At 38.2% G+C, this 22,494-nt stretch overlaps 1 protein-coding gene across 1 annotated transcript in view; it reads right to left on the reverse strand.

Moving 5' to 3' along the window:
* Positions 1–276: 276 nt before the first annotated feature.
* LOC149144577 (F-box protein At1g60400-like) overlaps positions 277–22,494 on the reverse strand; it is a 30,764-nt gene continuing 8,546 nt past the window's right edge. Inside the window, exon 2 of the mRNA XM_089448971.1 lies at positions 277–942. Within this exon, the coding sequence (XP_089305097.1) occupies positions 637–942 (306 nt within the window). The 3' untranslated portion in view covers positions 277–636. The remainder of the gene's footprint in view (positions 943–22,494) is intronic.

Raw genomic sequence — 22,494 nt, forward strand, 5'->3', positions numbered from 1 at the left:
ATAAGAGACCATTTAGTTCTCCCGCATTTTATAGACATCATCATATTCAACATTGCCTTTGACCTACTTTGTAGTCATCAATTAGACATAAATACAATTATCTTATCTTATTTTATATAACACTTATGTAATAACAACATTTCCTTTGTAATCATACTATTCCACTAAATAATAAATTAAAACAATATAAAAAAATAATGTTTACAAAACATGAAATGCTTTGAAAAAAAAATTTACTAACAAAATTCTTTATGAAATGAACAGCTTTAATTGAAAAGACAAGCTTTAATGGCCATAATGTATTCCCGAAGAGGTTACATTGCTTTTTTAAATCGGCTTTTCGTCCAGGAGAAACCAACAACCCATGAAAACAATATTGTCAGCCAAAGAATTAGGTGAAATGCAACCCATATAGTTGATAACACCATGCTATCTGATTTGTAATGGACAAAATTTTTCCGAAAGTCCAGACATTCATACTGTAATGCATCCAATGTAAGAAATATTTTATCGTCAGACATAACTAAATAGAGATGTAGATTACCTAAAAATGTTTTACCGCTCCTTAGCCATGGCAACAAGGAGGTCAACACTTAAAACATAGAGCCTTTTGGAGTTTCTGTATGCTGCATATTTTCATTCAAAATTCTGAAAGCTCACACATATTCTTGCTCGAGTTGAAGCACTTCCATTCAGATACAATAGCTTTTTCAGAAAGGTATTTGCTTTCTTCTTTACAGAAGAAGTTGTCCCAACAGCCGATTGCCTTTTGGATAAGCATGGTAATTCCACTTCCATTATTTCAAGAGCAGAAGCGCTCTTAAGCAACTTATCCAATATGGTTATTTCCCCTTTATCAAATTGGTATATACGTACCTTCACTTTCCGAAGGTTACCCAGTAGAGAGATCTCACAGGGCAGTATTGGATCTCTTACTAACACCTGCATTTACATACCATGTACAAGTTAAATTTGGTCTTCCCGTTAATAACTATCACATTATCAATATACAGGATTATGGTCAGGATATTATATATATTATACAACAGCAACACATTAATCCATCACAATACAATAACTCATGGATACATATATTATACGATGGCAACATCGCAATACAATAATTTATGGACATAGGTTATAGGATGGAAATTCAGTCATCCAATCCAACACAATAATTTACTTTTGTTTATTCCTGTTTTTCTTTTGTTTAGATTTGAGTTCTAGCTATTTTTGTGAAAGAATTTGTTAAATCTAGTGAAATTGGTAAAAAAAAAAAAGAAAATTTGGCAGAATTATGAGTAAATTTTGATGAGGGATCTCAAGAAAGATGAGGCCTATGCTGGAATGTTGTGTGGATTTGGTTTCTCGTTGTACTCACAAGAATCAAGATCATTTTGTGCTCTGTTACAATGGTAAAGATTATTTTGTGCTCTGTTACAATGGTAAATAGTAATTAGGCAAGTTGTTTTTGATACTTTTCAGATTCTTTGTTGTGATGAGATAAACGCTGCTCCTGGGATAAATGCTATACTCTTTTTTCCAATTTATCCTCCTGATTTGAAAGGCAATGCCCAACTCTTGAATCTGCTTACCCTAATTTTACAATTAGACAAGGCTCTTACCCTAATGAGTAATTAGAGAATAATATTTGTTCCTACCGAATGGGGAATAATGGTTGAAATAGGAGGGCCGAATCTGAGTCCAGCCTTACTAATTTGTCTGGCCACTCAAATAGCTAAATTGAAGTAGTTGAAATAAGAGGGCCCAATCTGAGGCCAGCCTTACTAATCTGTCTGGCCATTCAAATAGCTAGATACGAAGTAGTGATAACATAGATCGGGAAGAACTTTACCTTGAGCTATGTTAAATGCCCTCTTCTCCTTTCTCTGTTCTGGTAAGGAATAGAGTGATGTCCTAATCGAAATTTTCTTCTTTACTGTTTCATTTTCCCACTCAGTTTTGGTTCTTCCTCACCCTCATTTTTTGGGAAGCAATCTTTCCAGGATAAAAATTTTCTGATATCAATGGAAATTTCTGTTAAGTTCCAGAATAATGATGGAAGGTAGTTATCAATAGATATTAGTTTCTAGATTAAACAATTTTCAAATTTGTCAAAATGATGATCAATATGGAACATGAAAGTTTAGTTTAAAAGAATTTATATTTCAAAAAATTTTAACAGGGATGAAAAAAGATTTTGAATCTAATTGTTGCATCAGTTCTATGTAACTGTGACTTTGTGTCAAGACTGTTTCTCGTATAAATTAAACAAGCTATTTTATATTTTGAAGGTTTTGTCTAGTGTTTTATTTTGTACTAAAGTTTAAAGGGTTTGGTGACTGTTATTTTGTACACACCACAAGGGTTCCAGTCCTGTATAAATAGGGTTGGCTTCATGTAATTGGGGCCAATTACAAGTCATCCGGTATATTTGGCCTGAACATCATGCAACATGCAGAATTTTGCCTAGAATCATAAATTGGAATGTATTTGGCCAGAACATTATGCAACATGCAGAATTTTGCCTAGAATTATAAATTGGAGTGTTTTAAACTGGAATGTTTCGGCCATGATTGTGTGAACCGGCCTGAACATTATGCAACATGCAGAATCTTGCCTAGAATCATAAATTGGAATGTTTCACGATCCAGAATTCCATTTATGTTTAAACCATGCAAGAGAACTCACGAGAATATTTGAGAGAACAGTACGTGAAAATGGCGAGAAGGATCAGTTCAAATTAGGTTTCTGTGCTCTACATTTATTAGTTACTATTGCTGTTTTCGTAATCAGTCCATGCAATCTTTTTCGGAGAGTTCTTGTAAATTAACTATATTTGGACAGTGAAAGGATCGTAAATTTAACGATAGCCTAACTAATACACAATAGCCTTTTTCCCTGGTCAATTTATATATACAGAGCTACCCGGAGCCTGCCTTTCCTCCTTGAAATTTCTACCTCAACACCTTGGCTAACCAAAAAGATATCGACAATATTCAGCCGGCATTATTTTTAATTATTATTTTTTAATTTGATGATAACGTGCCAGCATCTCTCATGCTTAGCTACTGGGCGTCTCACTGAGTTCATGAGCTTTATGCCAAACACTGAGCCTTCCATGTTATGTATGGATTTAGGAGAGGCCTGTTATAGCCATAACCATAGTTTACATACATAAATGCATGACTTGTTTGAGAGAGAGAGACAGACCATGATAATGGTGTACAACACAGAATTAAGCTATACTATGTAAATTGAATGTGCTTATGCCATGATCAGATCATGAACTCTTATGGAATTATGTATATGCTATGTCAATTGAATGTGCTTATGCCATGATCAGATCATGGACTCTTATGGAATTATTACATATAGCTCTTGCTCCCAGACAAATAAAAGATATTCATGTCTATTCCTCTCAACAGCTGAAATCAAGTACACAGAATAAAGCAAATTATTAAGGAATGGTAAGCAGCATAATCCTTTGAAACTGTTAATCAATGTTGCTTGAATAATTCCAAGATATCAAAGCTAGAGCCAAATTAAATAGCTCCTGTATACATTCAATCAATGGCATTATGGCATTAGAGATGATAAACCGTTTGTACATAAATACGTATAGATATTCTCCTTAAGCTGTAGCTGAAGGGACGAAATGCAGTATTTCTATCACAAGTAAATCAGGGTATTATTTACAAACAAAAAAAAGAGAGGAAGCTACTAACAGTAACGATTTCATGTGCTTGGAGACCTAATGCTACCACAAAATGCATTTCCAGGCAACTTGGCTTGCAGATTTCTCTACAAGTCCTCTTTGTTGTTAATACCCACTAGCTATTAGGCCTGAGAAACTTTAACATTCCAAACCAGGCCTAATGTATTAGCCCTAAAGACAGACCTTAAATTAAATTATAATGCAAATATATATATATTATAATTATAACCTGCTCACAGAACTTTAGCCCTTTGAATCGCCAAAAACTGAGAAAATTGGACCATGAGCTACTTTGAGATTAGACCTTGCTTCCATCCCATTGTTATATGCCATATTATCACAGGCAGCTTTGGCAAGACCTGGAGATTGCTACTGCTGTTGCTGCTGGGATAAGTAGTGTAAGTTAATCCTTGCAAACTACTCTGGAGGCATTAGCATGTTTTCCATAAGTCAAGGATTTTGGAGCAGTGGATCCTTCAGAATTTTCACCGAAGATGACTGCACTATAATCAGATCGATTGGCCCCCATTAGACCATTGATGGCTAGAGCATTGGAGATATTGGTGTAAATCCCTGGAGTGGAGCTGCTAGCATTATTACTATTATTATTGACAGCAGATCCCAAGCTGATGAGGTTGTGTAGCTCATGAGTACTACCTCTGCAGATTAACATTGTGCAATTGCATTTGGAGATCCTGATTGTATGAAGGCATTTTTTGCAGCTGATGATGTACCTGCGATGGGTTTCATTTCTGCTGGAGCTATATAAGAGGCAGCCACTCAGTTCTAGCTGCATTGCCAATATAATTAGTTGTCTCTGTCTGTGAACTCAATGTACACTCCTCATCAGCACTGAGACCATTATTCACTGGTCCATCCACAGCTGACTCAGCTTCAGATTTGAGACGCTTTGCAGCTCCTATGGGCAATGTGCAGCTTTCAATAGTTTTCAAATCATATTTACTCATGTCAAAGTTTGTCACAGCCAGAAGATTTTGATCTTGGGCCTCGCCCAGAGTACTCCAATGTGTCACTGATTCACCAGGGCTCAGATTACTCCAATGTAGTGTTGCGAACATCGCGATTTAATCGCGATGTTTTCATAAAATCACGATTTTTTTGGCTTGCCAATAAAATCGGGCAATTTTTAAGGCTTTTCTTTTTCCCCGAAAAAATCGTGAAAACATCACGATTTTTTCCAAAAAATCTAGATTCGATGGGAAAAATCACCTTGGTCGGAAACAGTGTGTTTTAAATGTGATTTCTTGGTTTTTATTTCTCATTTTTTGCAGACAGCGGCCTTGTTTGAGAGTTGAGGAGGAGAGAAAGGTGACTACTAGGGTAGAGGAGGAGAAAAACGGAAGATTTTGGCATTCCAAATAAGACAAAATCGTGTTTGGACCAAATTTCTTCGGCAAACTATGGTTTCCAGGTATGGGCACCAAATTTGGCCATTTTTTTTTTGTTTTTTTTGGGTTTCTATAACCCATTGATTATCAATGATTTTTAGTGGATTTGATTGTGTTTGCTTTTTCATTTTTGTTGCATAGAGTGGAGAGGGTTCATTTGATAAAAAATGCAAAAACTTGATTGTTAGATTTATTAGTTTAATTTCTTCTTGTGCTTTATTTTTTTGCATCATTTTTGTTTGGGTTTGAATGTGCATTTTTTTTATTATTGTTGGATTGAGTTGAAGTTTTTTTTTTCAAAAATTCAATGTGTTGTGTGATGTATGTAATTTTTTTTTTTTAACTTGCAATTCTTCTTGTGCCATAGGTTCAAGTTTCAACTTCAAACTTCATCTTACATTAAAAACTCAAGAGTTCAACCAAGTTACAAACATGCCAAGGAAATTGGACACTCTGTGGGAATTTGGTGAACATGATGGAGGGTTTGATAGATCAAACTTGTCTTGCAAGTTGTGTGGGCATCATATGATAGGGGGGTTTATAGATTGAAGTATCACTTTGCAAAAATCCCTGGACATGAGGTAGGGCCTTGCAAAAATACAACTCTAGAAATCATCCAAAGAGCTCTCAGATTTAAGAAAGCAACTAGCAGGGAGAGTGTTAAGAGGTGAATATGAAAGTGGCACTGGTTCTACTTCAGCAACAATATCTACAACCAAACCTATAGCTACCTCATCATATTTTGTTCCTAGAACCACCGTTGGTTCACAACCATCTATTTCTTCAATGCTTAAAAAAAAGGAAAAAAAGAAGTTGACAAGTTGTTGGGCAAGTTTCTCCTTTGGAGTGATATTCCTTTCAGCATTGCAAGAAATAATCCATTTTTCCAGCCTGTTGTTGATGCTATTGCAATTGTTGGTCCAGGGTACAAAGTCCCTTCTTATGATGACTTTAGAGGCCGCATTCTTCAAGATGAAAAGGTTTACTGCACCAAAATATTGGAGGAGTTTAGGGCATCATGGGCACACACAGGATGCACTGTGACGTCAGATGGTTGGACCGATCAAAAAGGGAGAAGCCTTATAAATTTCTTGGTTAATTGTCCCAAGGGGACAATGTTTATGAAATCCGTTGATGCGTCTGCACATATCAAAGATGCAAAATTATTATGTGATTTGTTGGATGTGTTTATTTTGAAGGTGGGTGCAGAACATGTTGTCCAAGTCATAATGGACAATGCTGCAAATTATATTGTTGCTAGAAAGATGCTTATGGAGAGGCATTCTACTTTATTTTGGACACCTTGTGCTACACATTGCATTGATTTGATATTGGAGGACATAGGAAAGATTTCTTTTGTCAAAGATATTGTTGATTCATCTAAAAGCATTACAAAATTTATATATAATCATGTATATGTACTTTATTTGATGAAAAAATTCACCAACAACAAGGAGTTGTTGCGCCCCGCCATTACACGGTTTGCCACCAATTTCATATCTCTTCAATCCCTCTTGAATTCTATGTGGGATGTGAAGAGAATGTTTCTTTCAGATGAGTGGACTGCTTTGACATTTAGCTACAAACCAGAGGGAGAGGCCATATGCAGATTAGTTTCATACCAGGAAAACTTCTAGGCGGGAGTGCAGGAGGTATGCAACATCACTGAACCTTTGGTAAAGGTTCTTCAATTAGTTGCCGCAAACCAGAGGGAGAGGCCATATGCAAAGTAGTTTCATACCAGGAAAAGTTTTGGGCGGGAGTGCAGGAGGTGTGAAACTTTAAAGAACCTTTGGTAAAGGTTCTTCGATTAGTTGATGGTGACAAGCCCACAATGGGCTACTTGTATGAGGCCATGGACAGGGCCAAAGAATCCATTCGTGCCTACTATGATGATAAGGGTTATGAGGGGTTTTAGAAACAACTCCTCCTATGGGAAGTGATTGATGAATGATGGAACAACACACTCCATCATCCCATTCATGCTGCAGGGATCTACCTGCACCCCACATTTTCTTACCCCTGTGGGTTTTTATTTGATGTTGAGATCATGGATGGATTCTTCACCTGTGTTCAGAGGATGGTGCCATCTCCAACAGAACGTGCAGAAATCTCCAAAGAAACGGAGATATACAAGATGGCAGGTGACACATTTAGATTTGAGATCATTGTGGTTGATAGGAATACTAAAATGCCTGGTATTTTTTAGTTTGTTTCAGATTTCATTGTTTCTTCAAGTTCATAACTTCATACTTTGCTTCAACTTTCAAATTTCATTTTTTTTCTTATGTTTATCTTATTTGTAATTTTGTTGTAGATGCATAGTGGAGAAGCTATGGTGCCAAAGTACCTCATCTGCAAAACCTTGCCATTCAAATCCTCAGCCAAACATGTAACTCCTCAGGATGCGAGCGCAACTAGAGTGTATTTGAAAAAATACACAACAAGAAGCGCAACAGGTTAAACTTAAAAGTAAAATATTCCAAATTTCCAATTAATTTTTTGAATTCATTAAATAATATTTTTTTTTTTTATAATTATTATTTTATGATCTTTGTACAAGTTGGAGTCCCAACGACTTAATGACATGGTCTACGTCTACTACAATCTTCGATTGTGGGTGAGGCAACTTGAGAGGACACCTGATATGGAGGCCATCTCATTGGATGGGATTGACACCACTGCTACATGGAGGGTTGAGGCTGAGAGGCCTCTCATGGAGTCTGCCGATGATTGGTTAGGGCAAGAGGTAGTGGAAGGCGTAGAGGGGGCGAAGGAGGAGGAGGAGGTGACACCACCTACGCAAGCTACCCTTGACACCAGTAGAGGACGTGGTCTACCTCTTGTAGCTCCTAGTTCTTCAGCTTCTAAAGCACAGTAGAGTCCACTGCCAACTCCACTGACATCTACATGTAGAGGGAAAGGGAAAGCTATTGCATTTTCTCACAAGAGGGGCAGAGGAAATCAGTAATATTAGTTATTTGGTTCATTTCATTGTATATGACATCATGACTCATGATATGAGATACATTATTATATTTTTTGTTGATATTTTGAGGCTGAGTTGGGACTCAAGAGACAGGGCTTACTATTCAAGACATTATTCACTATTACGTGTGATGTAGCACTAGAAATGATATTACACATCTTATATATTAGTTCTTTTATCATATTTATGTGTCAATGTATTTATTTTATGTTGTAGATGCTTTAGATATTAAAAAAAATATTTTTTTTTTGTATTTTCCGATTTTTTCCCGATTTTTACGATTTTTTTCCAATTTTTCCCCTCGCCGATTTAATCCCGATCGCGATGTTCACAACACTGCTCCAGTGTCACTGATTCACCACGACTAAAAAAAAATAAAATATTGGTGCATTCCACTGACTTGGTCAGGATAGTGGGTTTCCAATTGCAATTGATCTATTAGAATTTTCTTGTGCCTTTCCAGCAGCTCACAGACATCCTTCCTCAAAGCTTGTGGAATCAGACTGGTCTGTTGGCTGCTTGTTAAGCTTTTTCATTCATGTCACCAAGCTTCTGCTCAATCCCATATTAATCCCATATAAATCCTGAATTTTGTGGCGGTAGATGTGGGGTAAATCTTGGTGTATAAATAAAGAGTGCAGGAAACAGCTGATGGAATGTTGGGGCCATGTTTTCATTCTCCTATTCTGCTTCTAGTCCAAGTTGGCACAGTCAATGATACAGGTTGGCATAGTCAGTGATACAGGTGGTCTAGTTAATGCTCAATATCCTCATATTTGGGCCAACCCTTGTGCCACCTTGATTATTGCACTTGTGTTTCATTTAAAAGGTGGTACTCTTTCAAGGGGGACAAGATAATATTTCATATTGCCAAGGTGATGCTAAGGTTATCAAAGCTAGTCAAACCAAAGGAAATTCCTTCTTATTTGATATGGGTTTTATCCTCATATGATTTGATTTAGATTCTCTCCTAAGATCTACAAAATTCCCTCCCAGCTCTGTTCTTTGTTCATCTCTGAATTTTTAAATACTCTCAGATCTCTATCTTCTAGCTTGAGTGCCTGATTTGCCACCCAATCTGTTAGTCATATGGTAGTGCTTCTATTAGTTGTTTTAAAAGCTTCCAACTTTGGGGATAGCCTTGCCTTTCTGGTGTTTATGATTATCTTAGAGTCCCCTTCTACTCCAATATCTTGGAAACCAAGCTTTTGCAAACTCTTACCTCTACAATCAAGGAATTAACTTTGGCTTGCTTGTTTGTATAACCCCTAATCCTTTCATTGAGATTGTTTTGCGCTGACCCTCGTGATCCAGTAAGAGATCTCTTCCACAGCATGCTTTCTGGGGTTCTCTTTTGCTATCCGATTCAAATTGATCTTTATCTTCCCCTCCCTTGGAGGTTTCCAAGACTCCTTGGGAGTAGGCAGCTCTCCTTCATCAAGAATGTACAAGCATAACATGCCTTTTTTGAGCATCCAGGTTTGAAGTTTGAACCTTGTCATTGGCTAAGGCAAAGTGTATTTGTTAGTAAGTTGTTTTTTTCTTTTTCTTTTTTAATTTTGGGTGGGTTCCCTCTTCCTTTCACTCTAATTCATCAACAGGGAAGTGCATTTGTATTGCACCTCTGCATTGCATGAAACTGATTGGGTTCTGTTTGTAGTTGCTTGCCATTGTTAAGCAAAGCTCCTCAAAAGGTATGGCAGATGCAAAGGGCAAGTCTCATGTGGATAGGGGAGATGTGAAGATGAAGGGAAAGTCTATTGTAGGGGAACTTCCTGCAAGTTCCTGCAGGAGACAAAATGGACAGTTCTCATCAGAACTGCCTTGTGACACTAGACATCTTTGCTGGATGTGGAGGTTTGTCACATGGATTGGAACAATCAGGTACCTATGGTTTACCCGTTATTTATGCAGGCTTTGAGCATGCATAATATGCAACAATAAATTCAAATCAGTCTACATAACGACAATAAAGACTGTAGATGATTGTTGTTGCCAATGGTTTAAGATGCTTAGGCATGTTTGGCTGTAAAAATCACTGTTGATAATATCGGCGATATTCGGAAATATCGCGATATTTTCGGCAAAACGATATATCGCCGAGAAAATATCGTGATATTTTCAAAATATCGGCAAATATCGGCAAAATATCGCGATATTTTGAAAATATCGGCAAAATATCGGCTATATTTAAAAATTTGAAAAAAATATTTTTTATGCTTGCCGATATTTGCCAGATTTTTTGCCGATATTTTCGCCGATATTGCCGATAAGATATTTTCTGGACCCTCGCCGATATTTTTCCGATACCGATATTTTCAACACTGGTAAAAATTATACAAGTGAAAAGGACATGGTGATATAAGTTATCCTTTGATGTCAAAAAGCATAGTCATGTGTGGCAGTATGTTATGAACTATTTGAATAATTTTACTATATTTCATGATCTGTCTTTTCATCACTATTTTACAATTCTCAAAAACTGTTCTGGACTTAATAAAATGTATATTGTAGATGGGGTCAGTAGATATCATCCTTTGAAAAAGTCATTCATAAACAGTTCTAGACGTAGTATTGACTTGCTTTTGCTTCAATACTACACAACTGAATTTTTTTATGGGATTCTGTATGGGTGAGCTTCACTAAGTGGACCATTGAGTATGAAGAGCCTACTGCGGAGGCTTTCAAGCTAAACCATCCAGAAGCAGAGGTTTTCTGTGATAATTTCAATGTTATCACAATGTTATACTGAGGTAAATTATTATTGGAAGTGTTAGTCTCATGCATAACAGTTGACTTTAGACTTGCAAACTATAGTTCCATATAAATATAGTTTATAACTTGATTATTCAAACTAAAGAGCATGTTCATGATTCTTTTTTCCTACATTCATCTAACAAGAACTTAAACATGGTCATCGTGTCTCTTTCATATTAAATTCTTTACCTTGTTTGTTCTCATGTCCCAAGCTCTTTTAGTGTTTAATAGTTTGTGGATGATGCATTGGTAGGTCCATCATGGAAAAGAGAGGGAATGAAGAGGATTGCATTTCTACAATAGAGGCCGCTAAACTAGCTGCAAAGCTAACTAATGAGCAAAGGAGAAACCTGCCTATGCCAGCAGCCAAAGAAAATGGATTTTATCAATGGTGGACGATTTTATCAATTGTGGACCGCCTTATCAGGTAATCAGTTTGCCACTTCACTTTTGATTGAATTTTAGTGTGAATTTGAGTGCAGTAATGTTGATGTTTAAATTTCCCATAAGCTTCTTCAATGTCAGAATGGTCCCTCAAATACAATGTTGCACCAGAGCAGTGACCTGCTCTATAGCCTAGTATGGAGGAGAAGTTGTCACAAGTAAACGAATGAATGAACATAATGTTATATTAAAAAATTAAATCAAGTTGGTCCCCCTAATGACAGTGTATGCACTGGATGAAAGAGGCTTTGGATACTGATGACTGGTAAAACAATCTCTTAGCAAAGAAAACCTGATCTTATCACCAATTTTGGACTGGTAAGGGACATGATGTGCATCATTTGGTTGTTTATGTCTGGTAAAGATGTGTTTGATGTTGATTTGGGGTAGCATCGGATGTGCTCTAAGCCTCAAATTTTGCAAGGAGGCTTGGGCACATGTATTCCAAAGAACCCAGAAAGCATTTTTGGAAATTCCACCCATAAGTGATTTTATTAAAATAACTAATATTTTTAATAGGGTTCCTAAGTCTAAACTTAAGAAAATTAAAATATTAATGGGTATTAATCTAATCATGGGTGAAACTTCTAGAAAAAAAGACACGGATCAAGCCAAAACGATTTGAGCCTTTGATTAAAATTTAATCTAGGTTGTTGGTTGTCCAACAGAAAGATATAAGAAGGGGCTTGAGATCATTTGGAAAACACACTGAGAGATCAAGGAAATCGATTTTCTAAAGTGAGAAGTTCTCAAGAGGAAAAGTCGATTGAGGAGATTTCTTGCAGCAGAGGGGCAGTGAGAATCTAGAAAAAGGAATTTTCAGAGAGTACGAGGCGTAAGGAGGACATAAAGACGTCCAGAAGAAGGCTGACGTTGGGCCACGCAGTGTTGATGCAGAGGCAACATAGTCCTTGAGGGGAAGTCGAGTATCAGTTGTCGGGAGTCGGGGTGTGAGTTTGGGAGGCAGAAGATCGATTTTCTCAACCAACAGAGGATCCAGAAGAGAGGCAGCATAATACCCAGCATGGGTGAAATGGAAGTTGTCGAGAGTGACACAATTCTGAGCATAGGGCACGCAGAAGGTGACCCAAAGCCTCCAGTTCAGCAGGATCAGTCACTGATTCTCCCGGTGACTGGGTGAGATCATTTCACCATTCTTTTTGTCCAGTATTCTCTCTGTATCAGATTGCTAGTTGAGCATCCTAGAATTGTACTCGGATTTTCTCCTGCATAATAATAAAACCCTCAAAGTTGATGCACTGGTTTTCCTGCATTGGGCATTTTCGGGGACTATTGTCCAATAATAAAAGTGTCCTATGTGTTTCTATTTTCCTTGCTCAGTTTCTATGTTTTAGAATCATATTTAATTTGGTGTAGGTTGCTTCAATAATTTACTTCAAAGTTTCAAGAAGAAATCTGAAATAAGTTTGTAATGTAATTTACGATCTAGGTGAAGTAGATTTAGCTGGTTGCAATAGGATTCCAGAGATTGTTAGATCTAGGAATTTTCACATTTGACACTATGGTGTTGTTAATTTGAGTCATTATTGTAGATGGAAAATTTTTGAGTATTACTACTCCAGATACATCTTGTTTAGGCATTAACAGGTCGGATTGGAATTGGCCTGATTCTAATCAACCGTGACACTTAAATATTAATATTAATGAATTGATGCACAACAAATATATAATACACGGCATAGTCCAACCATTTGATAACTACAATGAGCCTTGTTTGGCTAATGGACCGTAGATCTCAGGATCCTAGTGCCATAAAAGTCAACAACACTAACCTAACTTGTAGTCATGCTCCAAAATTATGACTTAAGATTTAGTTGAGAGTTCAACATGTAACTATCAAGGTAATGCACTCTGGTTTGGTTCCAAGTTGAGTTGGATCTAGACTATCTAGATCCAAAGATGGATTCGAAAGAGTGTTAGCATGGAGCTGCTTATGTTCTGTTGTTTAATTCAGGTTGCAGAGATTCTCGCACATCTTAGCTTCGGGATTGCCGAAGTGTGGATGTTATTACTACTTTCTCAAATGGAAATGGAGGAACAATTGATCTTTTATATATGCAGGTGAAATGAATTGTAAGCTGAGAGTTTTTTAGCCATATAAAATTTGTCAAGTGTTCATGACTATCTAATTTGAATGCTACTATTAATTGCAGATGTATGCACCAACTAAACTACTTTAGCTTCTGCTCGAGATTTTTGGATGGGACAACCCCATGGATCCATATTGGTAAGAGACAAGTCCATATACATCTCAGTTCTTTACCAGAATAGAAAAATGGTTGGTAGACGTGTTCTTAGCATAGTGCACTTACTCTACTTATGGAATCATTAAAGGATGATAACATAGGTTTGAATTTCTAGGCACTTCAACTTTCATGAAATTAACAATGAAGATTGACTCCAAATATTAAGAGGCCCTCCGTGATGTTTAGAATTACCCTGGGCTATAATCTCCCATTCAAAATGACCACAAATGAACAAGCCTTGCATGATGCTTAGAAGCACCTAGAATCTCCCTTTAAAATGTATTATATTGGGCATCCCAGTTCTTTTCTAGAATAGAAATTTGACTGGTAGACATGTTCTTAGCGTAGTGCATTTACTCTACTTATGGAATCATTGAATGATGATAACATAGGTTTGAATTTGTAGGCACGTCAACTTTCATGAAATAAACAATGGAGATTGACTGCAAACATTAAGAGGCCCTCCGTGCAATGTTGCATTAATCGTTATCGGGTTAATATCGACGCAAGGAAAAAATCGGAAAAAATCATAATTATCAGGGAAAAATCATTTGGTACAAAAATATTCAATTTTTTTCATGATTTTTCAATTTTTTTAATATCTAAACCATCTACAACATAAAATAAAAACATTGACACATAAATATGATAAAAGAACTAATATATAAGATGTTTAATATCATTTCTAGTGCTAAAATCACACATAACATTGAATCATGCCCTGAATAGTAAGTCCCGACTCTTGAGTCCCAACTCAGCCTCAAAATATCAACAAAAAATATAATAATGTATCTCATCATGTCATAATGTCATATACAATAAAATGAAGAAAATAACTAAAGTCTAATCCTATTGATTTCCTCTTTCCCTCTTGCGAGAAAATGCCACAGCTTTCCCTTTCCCTCTAGATGTAGATGCTAGTGCTGGTGGAGTTGGCAGTGGAGTCTGCTATGCTCTAGAAGCTGAAGAACTAGAAGTAGGAGCTATAGGAGGTAGACCACATCCTCTACTGGTGGCAGGGGTAGCCCGGGTAGGTGGTGCCACCTGGAAACATCACAATCTCCCAATCCTGAAATCCTGAAAAACTGATAAGTCTGCTGGATTTTAAATGAAATCTAAAATTCTACTTTCTCCATATGAAATCCAATGAGGCCGGAACCACTCTCAAACATCCTGAGTCATTTCATGGTAATGTTAAAAATTTAAGTAAAAGGATGATGAAAATGAAGATTAAGGAGAATGTTACTTTTACTTTAAGAATTTAACATTACCATGAATAGCATATCAATACTAGGGCCTAGACTTGATCATTAAGTTGCCCCACTCAAAAATTATTTGTTTCTTTCAAAAAAAATTGCATTTCAAACATTTAGCATCCCTTAAAAAACCAAAAAAAACATTATAAAACCTCACTGCCGGAGACCCCCACGATAATTTCGATTGTTATCTTTCATAAAAATCGGCTAAAAAAGATTTCCGGCGATAATTTCCTATAATAATCGCGATAAAATCGACATATCGAAAAAATCACGATTTTCACAACACTGCCTCTGTGATGTTTAGAAGTACCCTGGGCTTGAATCTCCCATTCAAAATGACCACAAATGAGCAAGCCTTGCATGATGCTTAGAAACACCTTGAATCTCCCTTTCAAAATGTATTATATTGGGCAGTTACAAAATAGATATGTGCAGCCCATGTTTCCTTTTCCATACAAAGCCAAATCCTAGGAACGCTTTCCCTAAAAAAAATTGAAGAGTCAATGACTGCTACAAGTTTGGAATGTTTTTCTAAATGAAAAATTGTAGCCTATGTCATTTCTCCAATCAAATTATGAATAGTTTCTTCATTTTTTTTCTTTTTGGGAAAAGAAATGTACAATAACTTACAGCTATTCCTTTGGCTCAAGGTACAATGTTATGATGGGGAGTTTCTTGTAACCTTTTTTGCAAAAAAATGTTTACTTTTACAATAGTCTACTGCTTCCTGTGCCTCAATCTTAAACCATTGATGGATTTGCTAAGAGGATTAATGAAAGCTCTCCCCCGTTTCCTTTAGCTGGCCTCTGGCCTTTTATTAAGAGACCTGAAGCGTATTCTGTTTCTTGAAAGAGCTTTACGATGGAGCTCTAACTTACGGAGTTGTCTCCATCACTTATAACCTTCAAACTCTTCTTTACTGATGAGTTTTTTATTCTTCTGACATAAACAACCTGTGACCTCCAGGAAACGTTTCAACTTTCTCTTGTTGGAAAAGTAACTACAAAGAAGGGTATTCCATTTCTTGAAGAAACCCCCGCAAAGTCTGTGAGCTTGAAAATTTTCATGTTAGTGAACATATTGGCTTTAAACCTAGCTGTTCTTTTGGCTTGATAAGTCATGTACATGATTTATCCAATTAATGCATGGAATAGTGTCAAATGTTCTTTGTATTTCCACAATCATTGTTGTTGAAAGCTTAATGGTTCATCTGCGTGTGTGATATGAATTGTGTGCTCTACTACATCATGGGAATGATGACTATGTTGTAAAATGTTAAAACTTCCAAAAATAGAGAAAGGATAACAAGAGAGACACATTGGGAGAAATAGTAATAAGATTATTATAGAACAATGCCAAATCAATAAAAGAAGATATGATAAAATGACAAGTATAGGACGCACTTGCATTCCTAAATCATGAAGACATCCCCTGAAGATCCCTTTTGTTGGAGAAACCAAATAATAAAAGCCCAAATCACAAGTATACTGAATAAATTAGCCTCACATGTCGTCCCTCGAAACCTTCCGACAATTAGAGAAAGCCCTACTATCTATAAGGCATAGCAATAGTAAGCCCTAGAGGATACCCCTGCCTACCAACTTGCCCCTTATAATAGGTAAATAATAAGGGAAGTGAGAATCAAAAGTGCCAGGCCCTTGCTTTTTGAATGTCACCTCTTCCCTTCCCATCCCATTGGTCCCATTCAAGGCATGCCTAGAGCAGGGAGGTCACACCTAGGAATAGAATTCGTCCTGCCAAGCAAGCAGGAACACTCCAAACAAAGTAATGCTAGCATTAATTTGTTAACATTAAATATTTACTATTTACCAGTTTATCCAGTTCATGTATATTACATTTGTTAAAATTGGCAACTAGGGCTAAACTCCATGTGGGTCATCTTATTTATGGCAGCTGATATTTTTCTTGGATTCCTCTCATCGAGAGGCGTAGGATTGATCTAAAGATCATCCGATTCCAACATGTATTCATGGAGATATGAATTTATTTGTGTTATGTGACAATTCGTCAAGGTCGGCCAGCAACCAAATTACCCCAACTTATCCTCAACGTTTTATTATAAATAGAGGTGACTTGCAAGTCATTTTACACACACATCTCTTGTGGTCCCTCTCTCTCCACTTGTTTGGGTTTTGGTGGAAGGAGAAGTCTCTAAGAGAGTACACTGTCCTAGAGGAGATCTATCCCTAGTAGCAGTCTGGCCGCAGTCAAGAGAGGATCATCTAAACGCAGTTGAAGGGGATCTGCCATGCCCTAATCCGCAGTCATAATCTACCCTAATCCACAATTCTGAAAGAGACTAGGACGCAGTCAAAGGAGGACTTATATGCTGCCTACAGAAGCCCTAAATGCTTCATAAAGAAGCCCTACTTACAGTTAAGAAAGCACAATATTCGCAGCATTTCAAGGTGTCCTAGCCACAGTTTAAGGAGGGTTTTATATGTAGCAAGAAGAGGTTCAATTCACTGTCTTAATGTGCCCTAACCACAGTCAGTGGAAGCCATAGCCGGAGTCATAGGGTTGGCTCCCATACGTAGTCTAGAAGAGAATCAATTCCACAGAGAAAGGAGGTTTCAAATGCAGCTATTACATAGTCCTTGAAGGCCCTTAATACGTTGTTCAATGGGAGCCATAATATGCTATTAAGAGAAGCTCCCATACACTGTAAAGTATGGCCCTTGTCCGCAGCAAAAGCAAGGTCACCTAGCTGCAGACAAGAGGATTTTAGACGTTGTCCAAAAGTGGTCTATCCACAACAAAGGAGGGTCTGATCCGTAGCTTGAAGGAGGCATGAATTGCTGTAGGTGACAAAGGTTATGATTAGGCATGAGTTAAGGATTCATTTAGAATCTGAAGCTACAGCTAGCTGCTTTGCTAGGCTGCAAGCCATAACAAGCAGCTAAGGTTGTCCCAAGGCAGCATTGCAGTATACATTGATCACAAGAAGTAGCGCGGATTAGGAGAGAATCTCCTAGGTGGACTGTAGCCCTTGAAGGGCTTAGTTGACAGACAACTTGAAAAGTTAAAGGGGTTTCTTCTTTTGCCCTAACCAGACTTGCAAAAGCAACAAGAAAACAATGGTGGATAGCAGCACTTTGTGAAGGAGTGTTGGGTCAATGTGTTGACCAGATTGAATAATAATGCAGCAGTCTGTTGCTACCATCTTCCAAACAGAAAGGAAAATACATTAAGCTTTTTGTTGAAGGTCTTATCTACTGCTGTCATTAATTTTCAGTCTTGTATATTTGTACTATCTCTCTCTTTGCTGAACTATTGAAAAATATAAGAAGAATTAATCAAGGGTTTCCCCACATTAGGGTTTGTCCCTCGCTGGTGCCACATCTTGTGTCCTCTTGTCTTGGCTTGTCTTTTGTTGTTTATGTTTATGTTCTATATGCACTTTACTATCATGCTGATGTGATTGTTAATTTGAATATTGTTATTGAGCTAATATGAAAAATTGAAGTAAATTTCTCTAAGCATGGAACATACCAAAAATTAACATGGTATCAGAGCTGAGGTGAAGACAAAGCCCAAGAAAGAGTGAAAGAGCAATCACCGAAGACAGTTGGACAAGGTCAAAGGCTCAATGGGTTCCTCATCCCACTTCTCGGCTGAAGATAAGCTCTGTGAAAAGTTTTACTATCACGGATGGAAGATGTCTTTGGATCTGACATTGGAAGAGCAAGAAGTGTTGGATTATGTGAAGGGTAAAATACCTAAGCCTCCATCAAATGCACCAGCTGCTACAAAGAACAAGTACACTAAGGGTGAGGTCAAAGCTAAGAAGATTATCAGAGATTGCATTGACAAGCATCTGGTGGCCTACATCTTTGATCTAAACACCTCCAAGGAGATCTACGACAGATTGGTAAGCATGTTCAAAGTTAGTGATGCAAATCAAATTTTATTTCTCAAAAATAAGCTGAAAGGATATTAAGAAGGGCAAGGCCGAGGATATTCAATCCTACTTTTTAAGGATCACTGAGATCAAGAATGATCTCCTATCGATTGGAGAAATCATATCTAATAAGGAACTTACTATCACTATTCTTGGAGAACTCCCAACCCAAGTGGTATATATTTAGAACCACTATTCTCAATAATGATCGAATTCCAGGGTTTGAAGAATTGATGTCAAGATGCATTCAAGAAGAAACCAGGATGGTGGAGCGAGAAATGCCTTCTAATAGAGGCAACCCTACTGCTTTCTCCACTCACGCCAAAAGGAGAAATAATGCAGGGCCTAAAGGTCATTTCAATGGAAAGCCTGAATCTAAGGGTGGAAGGAAAGGCAGATGCTTTGCTTGCAATAAGTTTGGCCACAATGCGAGGGAGTGTCCAAATAGAAAGGACACGTCACATGATGATGATCACAATCATTCCAGGGGCAACATCAATGATCGAAGGAATGACAGATACAATGGCAAAGGAAAAAGGAATGCGGGACATCAAGGAAATGGTCGACCCTCCAAGAAAGCAAGGAACTCCAGGTATGAAGAATCAAATGTTGTTTCTGATAAGCAAAAGGAGTATTATCTTATATCGACTCTCTCCACTACCTCTCCTCTAGACACTTTAGGAAATTGGCTTATTGATAGTGGTGCTTCAAGGCACTTCACCGGATACAAGGAAGCTCTCTCTAATTTGATAGAGAAGGAGAAAAACTTGGAGATTATTCTTGGAGACGATGCCACCTATCCCGTAAAAGGTGTAGGGAATGTTACTCTTCAATTAGATCAAGGTAACTCGATTCATTTTCAAGAAGTTCTATATGTACCTAATATCAAGAAGAACCTGGTGTCCATTTCGGCAATGGAAGTCAAAGGTTACAAGGTGGCATTCATTGATGGAAAGGTAAGTGTTTGGAAAAAGAATTTTAAAGATGATTTTACTCTTGGGTTCAAGATTGGCAATTTGTATCAAGTTGCAGGAAGTCCATTGGGGACCATGTCGTGTGACACATCTCTTCTATGGCACCGAAGGTTTGCCCATCCTCAATATAAGGCCCTACCCAATGTAAGACAAATGGTGATCGGGATGCCTAAATTCAAAGAAGAGCATGAAGGTACATGTCCGAGATGTACCGAAGGAAACTTACAAGGGGACCATTCCCCTCATGTAATAGCAAGACCACGGAGGTGGAACAACCCTAGGGGTTTGAGATTCATGATCAGCAATCTCATGTATGCAGGTGGAAGAAAGCCCTCTATGGCTTGAAGCAAGCACCTTGGGCTTGGTATGAGAGGATTGATAGCTATCTAATGAAGCTGAGATTCACTAGAAGTGAAGCTGATCCATTTGAAGGTTGTGGATGATAGACCTCTCATATACTTTATATGGATGACCTCTTTCTGACAGGTATAGGCCCTCTCATTTGCAAAAGTAAGAGGGAGTTGGATTCCAAATTTGGAATGGTGGACTGCAAGCCCGTGACTACCCCGATGGAGCTTAACTTTAAGAAGTTATGCGGTAGTGTTGTCGGACCTGATTTGGGAAATGCCTCTGAGTTTCATAAACTCATAATAGCATTGATGTTCTTGGTGAACTCCCGTTCGGATATATGCTTTGCAATTAGCATGTTGAGCCAACATATGGTTGAGCCTCATCACTCGCATTGGATTGGTGCCAAGAATCTTTTGAGATATCTTTGGGGCACAATCACTCCTGGATTGAGATACATTGTCGGAGCTGTGAGGCTGCAATGTTATTCTGATATTGATTGGGTAGGCAGAGTGATGGATCACAAGAGCACTTCTGAGTGCTACTTCTCTTTGGGTTCTGCTTCAATGAGCAGGAAGCAAAATTCGGTTGCTTTGAGCACCGCTGAGGTCGGATTCATAGCTGCCAGTATGGTCTCTTGCGAAGTTGTCTAGTTGAGGAAGCTCTTCAGTGAGTTGTTTGGACATGTTATCCTCTGTGACAACCAGAGTGGGATTCAATTGTCGGAGAATCCTGTATTTTATGATCACTCCAAGCACATAGACATCAGGTGCCACTTTATCTGGGATATGGTACATCGAGGAGCAATAAGACTCCTTCGCATTGGGACTGATGTGCAGGTCACCGATATTCAAATGAAATCCCTGGGAGAGATCAAATTCTTGACTTTTTGAGAACGACTAGGAGTCGTGGAGAGACCCTCTCCTGAGGGTCAAGTATGATATATCAAACTCTAGTAGCTCCAGGGGGCATGGGTACTTCTTGGAGCGATGAGCACCCATAGGGTGAGTGGTTCAGCCTTCCCCTAGTGGTTTGCTATGTAGGCAGGATGAGTGGTTCATCCTTCTCCTGCTGAGACACAATCATAGGGTGAGTTGTTTAGCCTTCCCCTAGTGATTTGTTGTGTACATGGTGATTGGTTCAGCCTTCCCTTGGGATACCCCATGGTGACATGTAGGCAAGATGAGTGGTCCATCCTTCTCCTGCTGAGACATCCTACCCATGTAGTTTGGGATTCATGGGAAGTACCTTACATCTGGCCAATGAGCAGGGAAATGAGGATAGGAACCATAGCACTACCAATGGACGCATCGTGTACTATGATAATCCCTATGGTAGGATGATATTGATCTGGGATCAATTGGAATTGATTTCAGATCAATAAGAGTGGTATGAGATACTCTCTTTATTTGGAATTGATTTCAGATTAGTAAGAGTGGTATGATACACTCTCTTTATATGGGATTGACTTCGGGTCAGTAGAGAATGGTATGATACATTCTCGATCACTTCTTCTTCTTCATAGTTCAGTAGAGTAGAGCAAAGCAGGGCAGTGCAGGTCACTGCATTGATGATAGAGATAGTACAAACTGGCAAATGGATTAGCAAATGGAGTTCTCCCTAGTTGAGAAGGAGTGTTAAAATTGGCACCTAGGGCCAAACTCCATGTGGGTCATCTTATTTATGGCAGCTGATATTTTTCTTGGATTCCTCTCATCGAGAGGTGTAGGATTGATCTAAAGATCATCTGATTCCGACATGTATTCATAGAGATATGAATTTATTTGTGTTATGTGACAATTAGTCAAGGTCGGCCAGCAACCAAATTACCCCAAATTATCCTCAACGTTTTATTATAAATAAAGGTGGCTCGCAAGTCATTTTACACACACATCTCTTGTAGTCTCTCTCTCTCCACTTGTTTGGGTTTTGGTGGAAGGAGAAGTCTCTAAGAGAGTACGCTGTCCTAGAGGAGATCTATCCCTAGCCGCAGATCTAAAAGGTAGAAGCCCTAGCAGCAGTCTGGCTGCAGTCAAGGGAGGATCATCTAGACGCAGTTGAAGGGGATCTGCCATGCCCTAATCCGCAGTCACAATCTGCCCTAATCTGTAATTCTGAAAGAGACTAGGATGCAGTCAAAGGAGGACTTATATGCTGCCTACAGAAGCCCTAAACGTTGTCATAAAGAAGCCCTACTTACAGTTAAGAAAGCACCATATCCGCAGCATTTAAGGGTGTCCTAGCCGCAGTTTAAGGAGGGTTTTATATGCAGCAAGAAGAGGTTCAATTCGCTGTCTTAATGTGCCCTAACCGCAGCCAGTGGAAGCCCTAGCTGCAGTCATAGGGTTGGCTCCCATGCGCAGTCTAGAAGAGACCCAATTCCGCAGAGAAAGGAGGTTTCAAACGC

Source organism: Pinus tabuliformis, chromosome X (assembly GCF_031772625.1).
Source record: "Pinus tabuliformis cultivar Carrire ecotype Pingquan chromosome X, CPIR1, whole genome shotgun sequence".
Taxonomy (NCBI): domain Eukaryota; kingdom Viridiplantae; phylum Streptophyta; class Pinopsida; order Pinales; family Pinaceae; genus Pinus; species Pinus tabuliformis.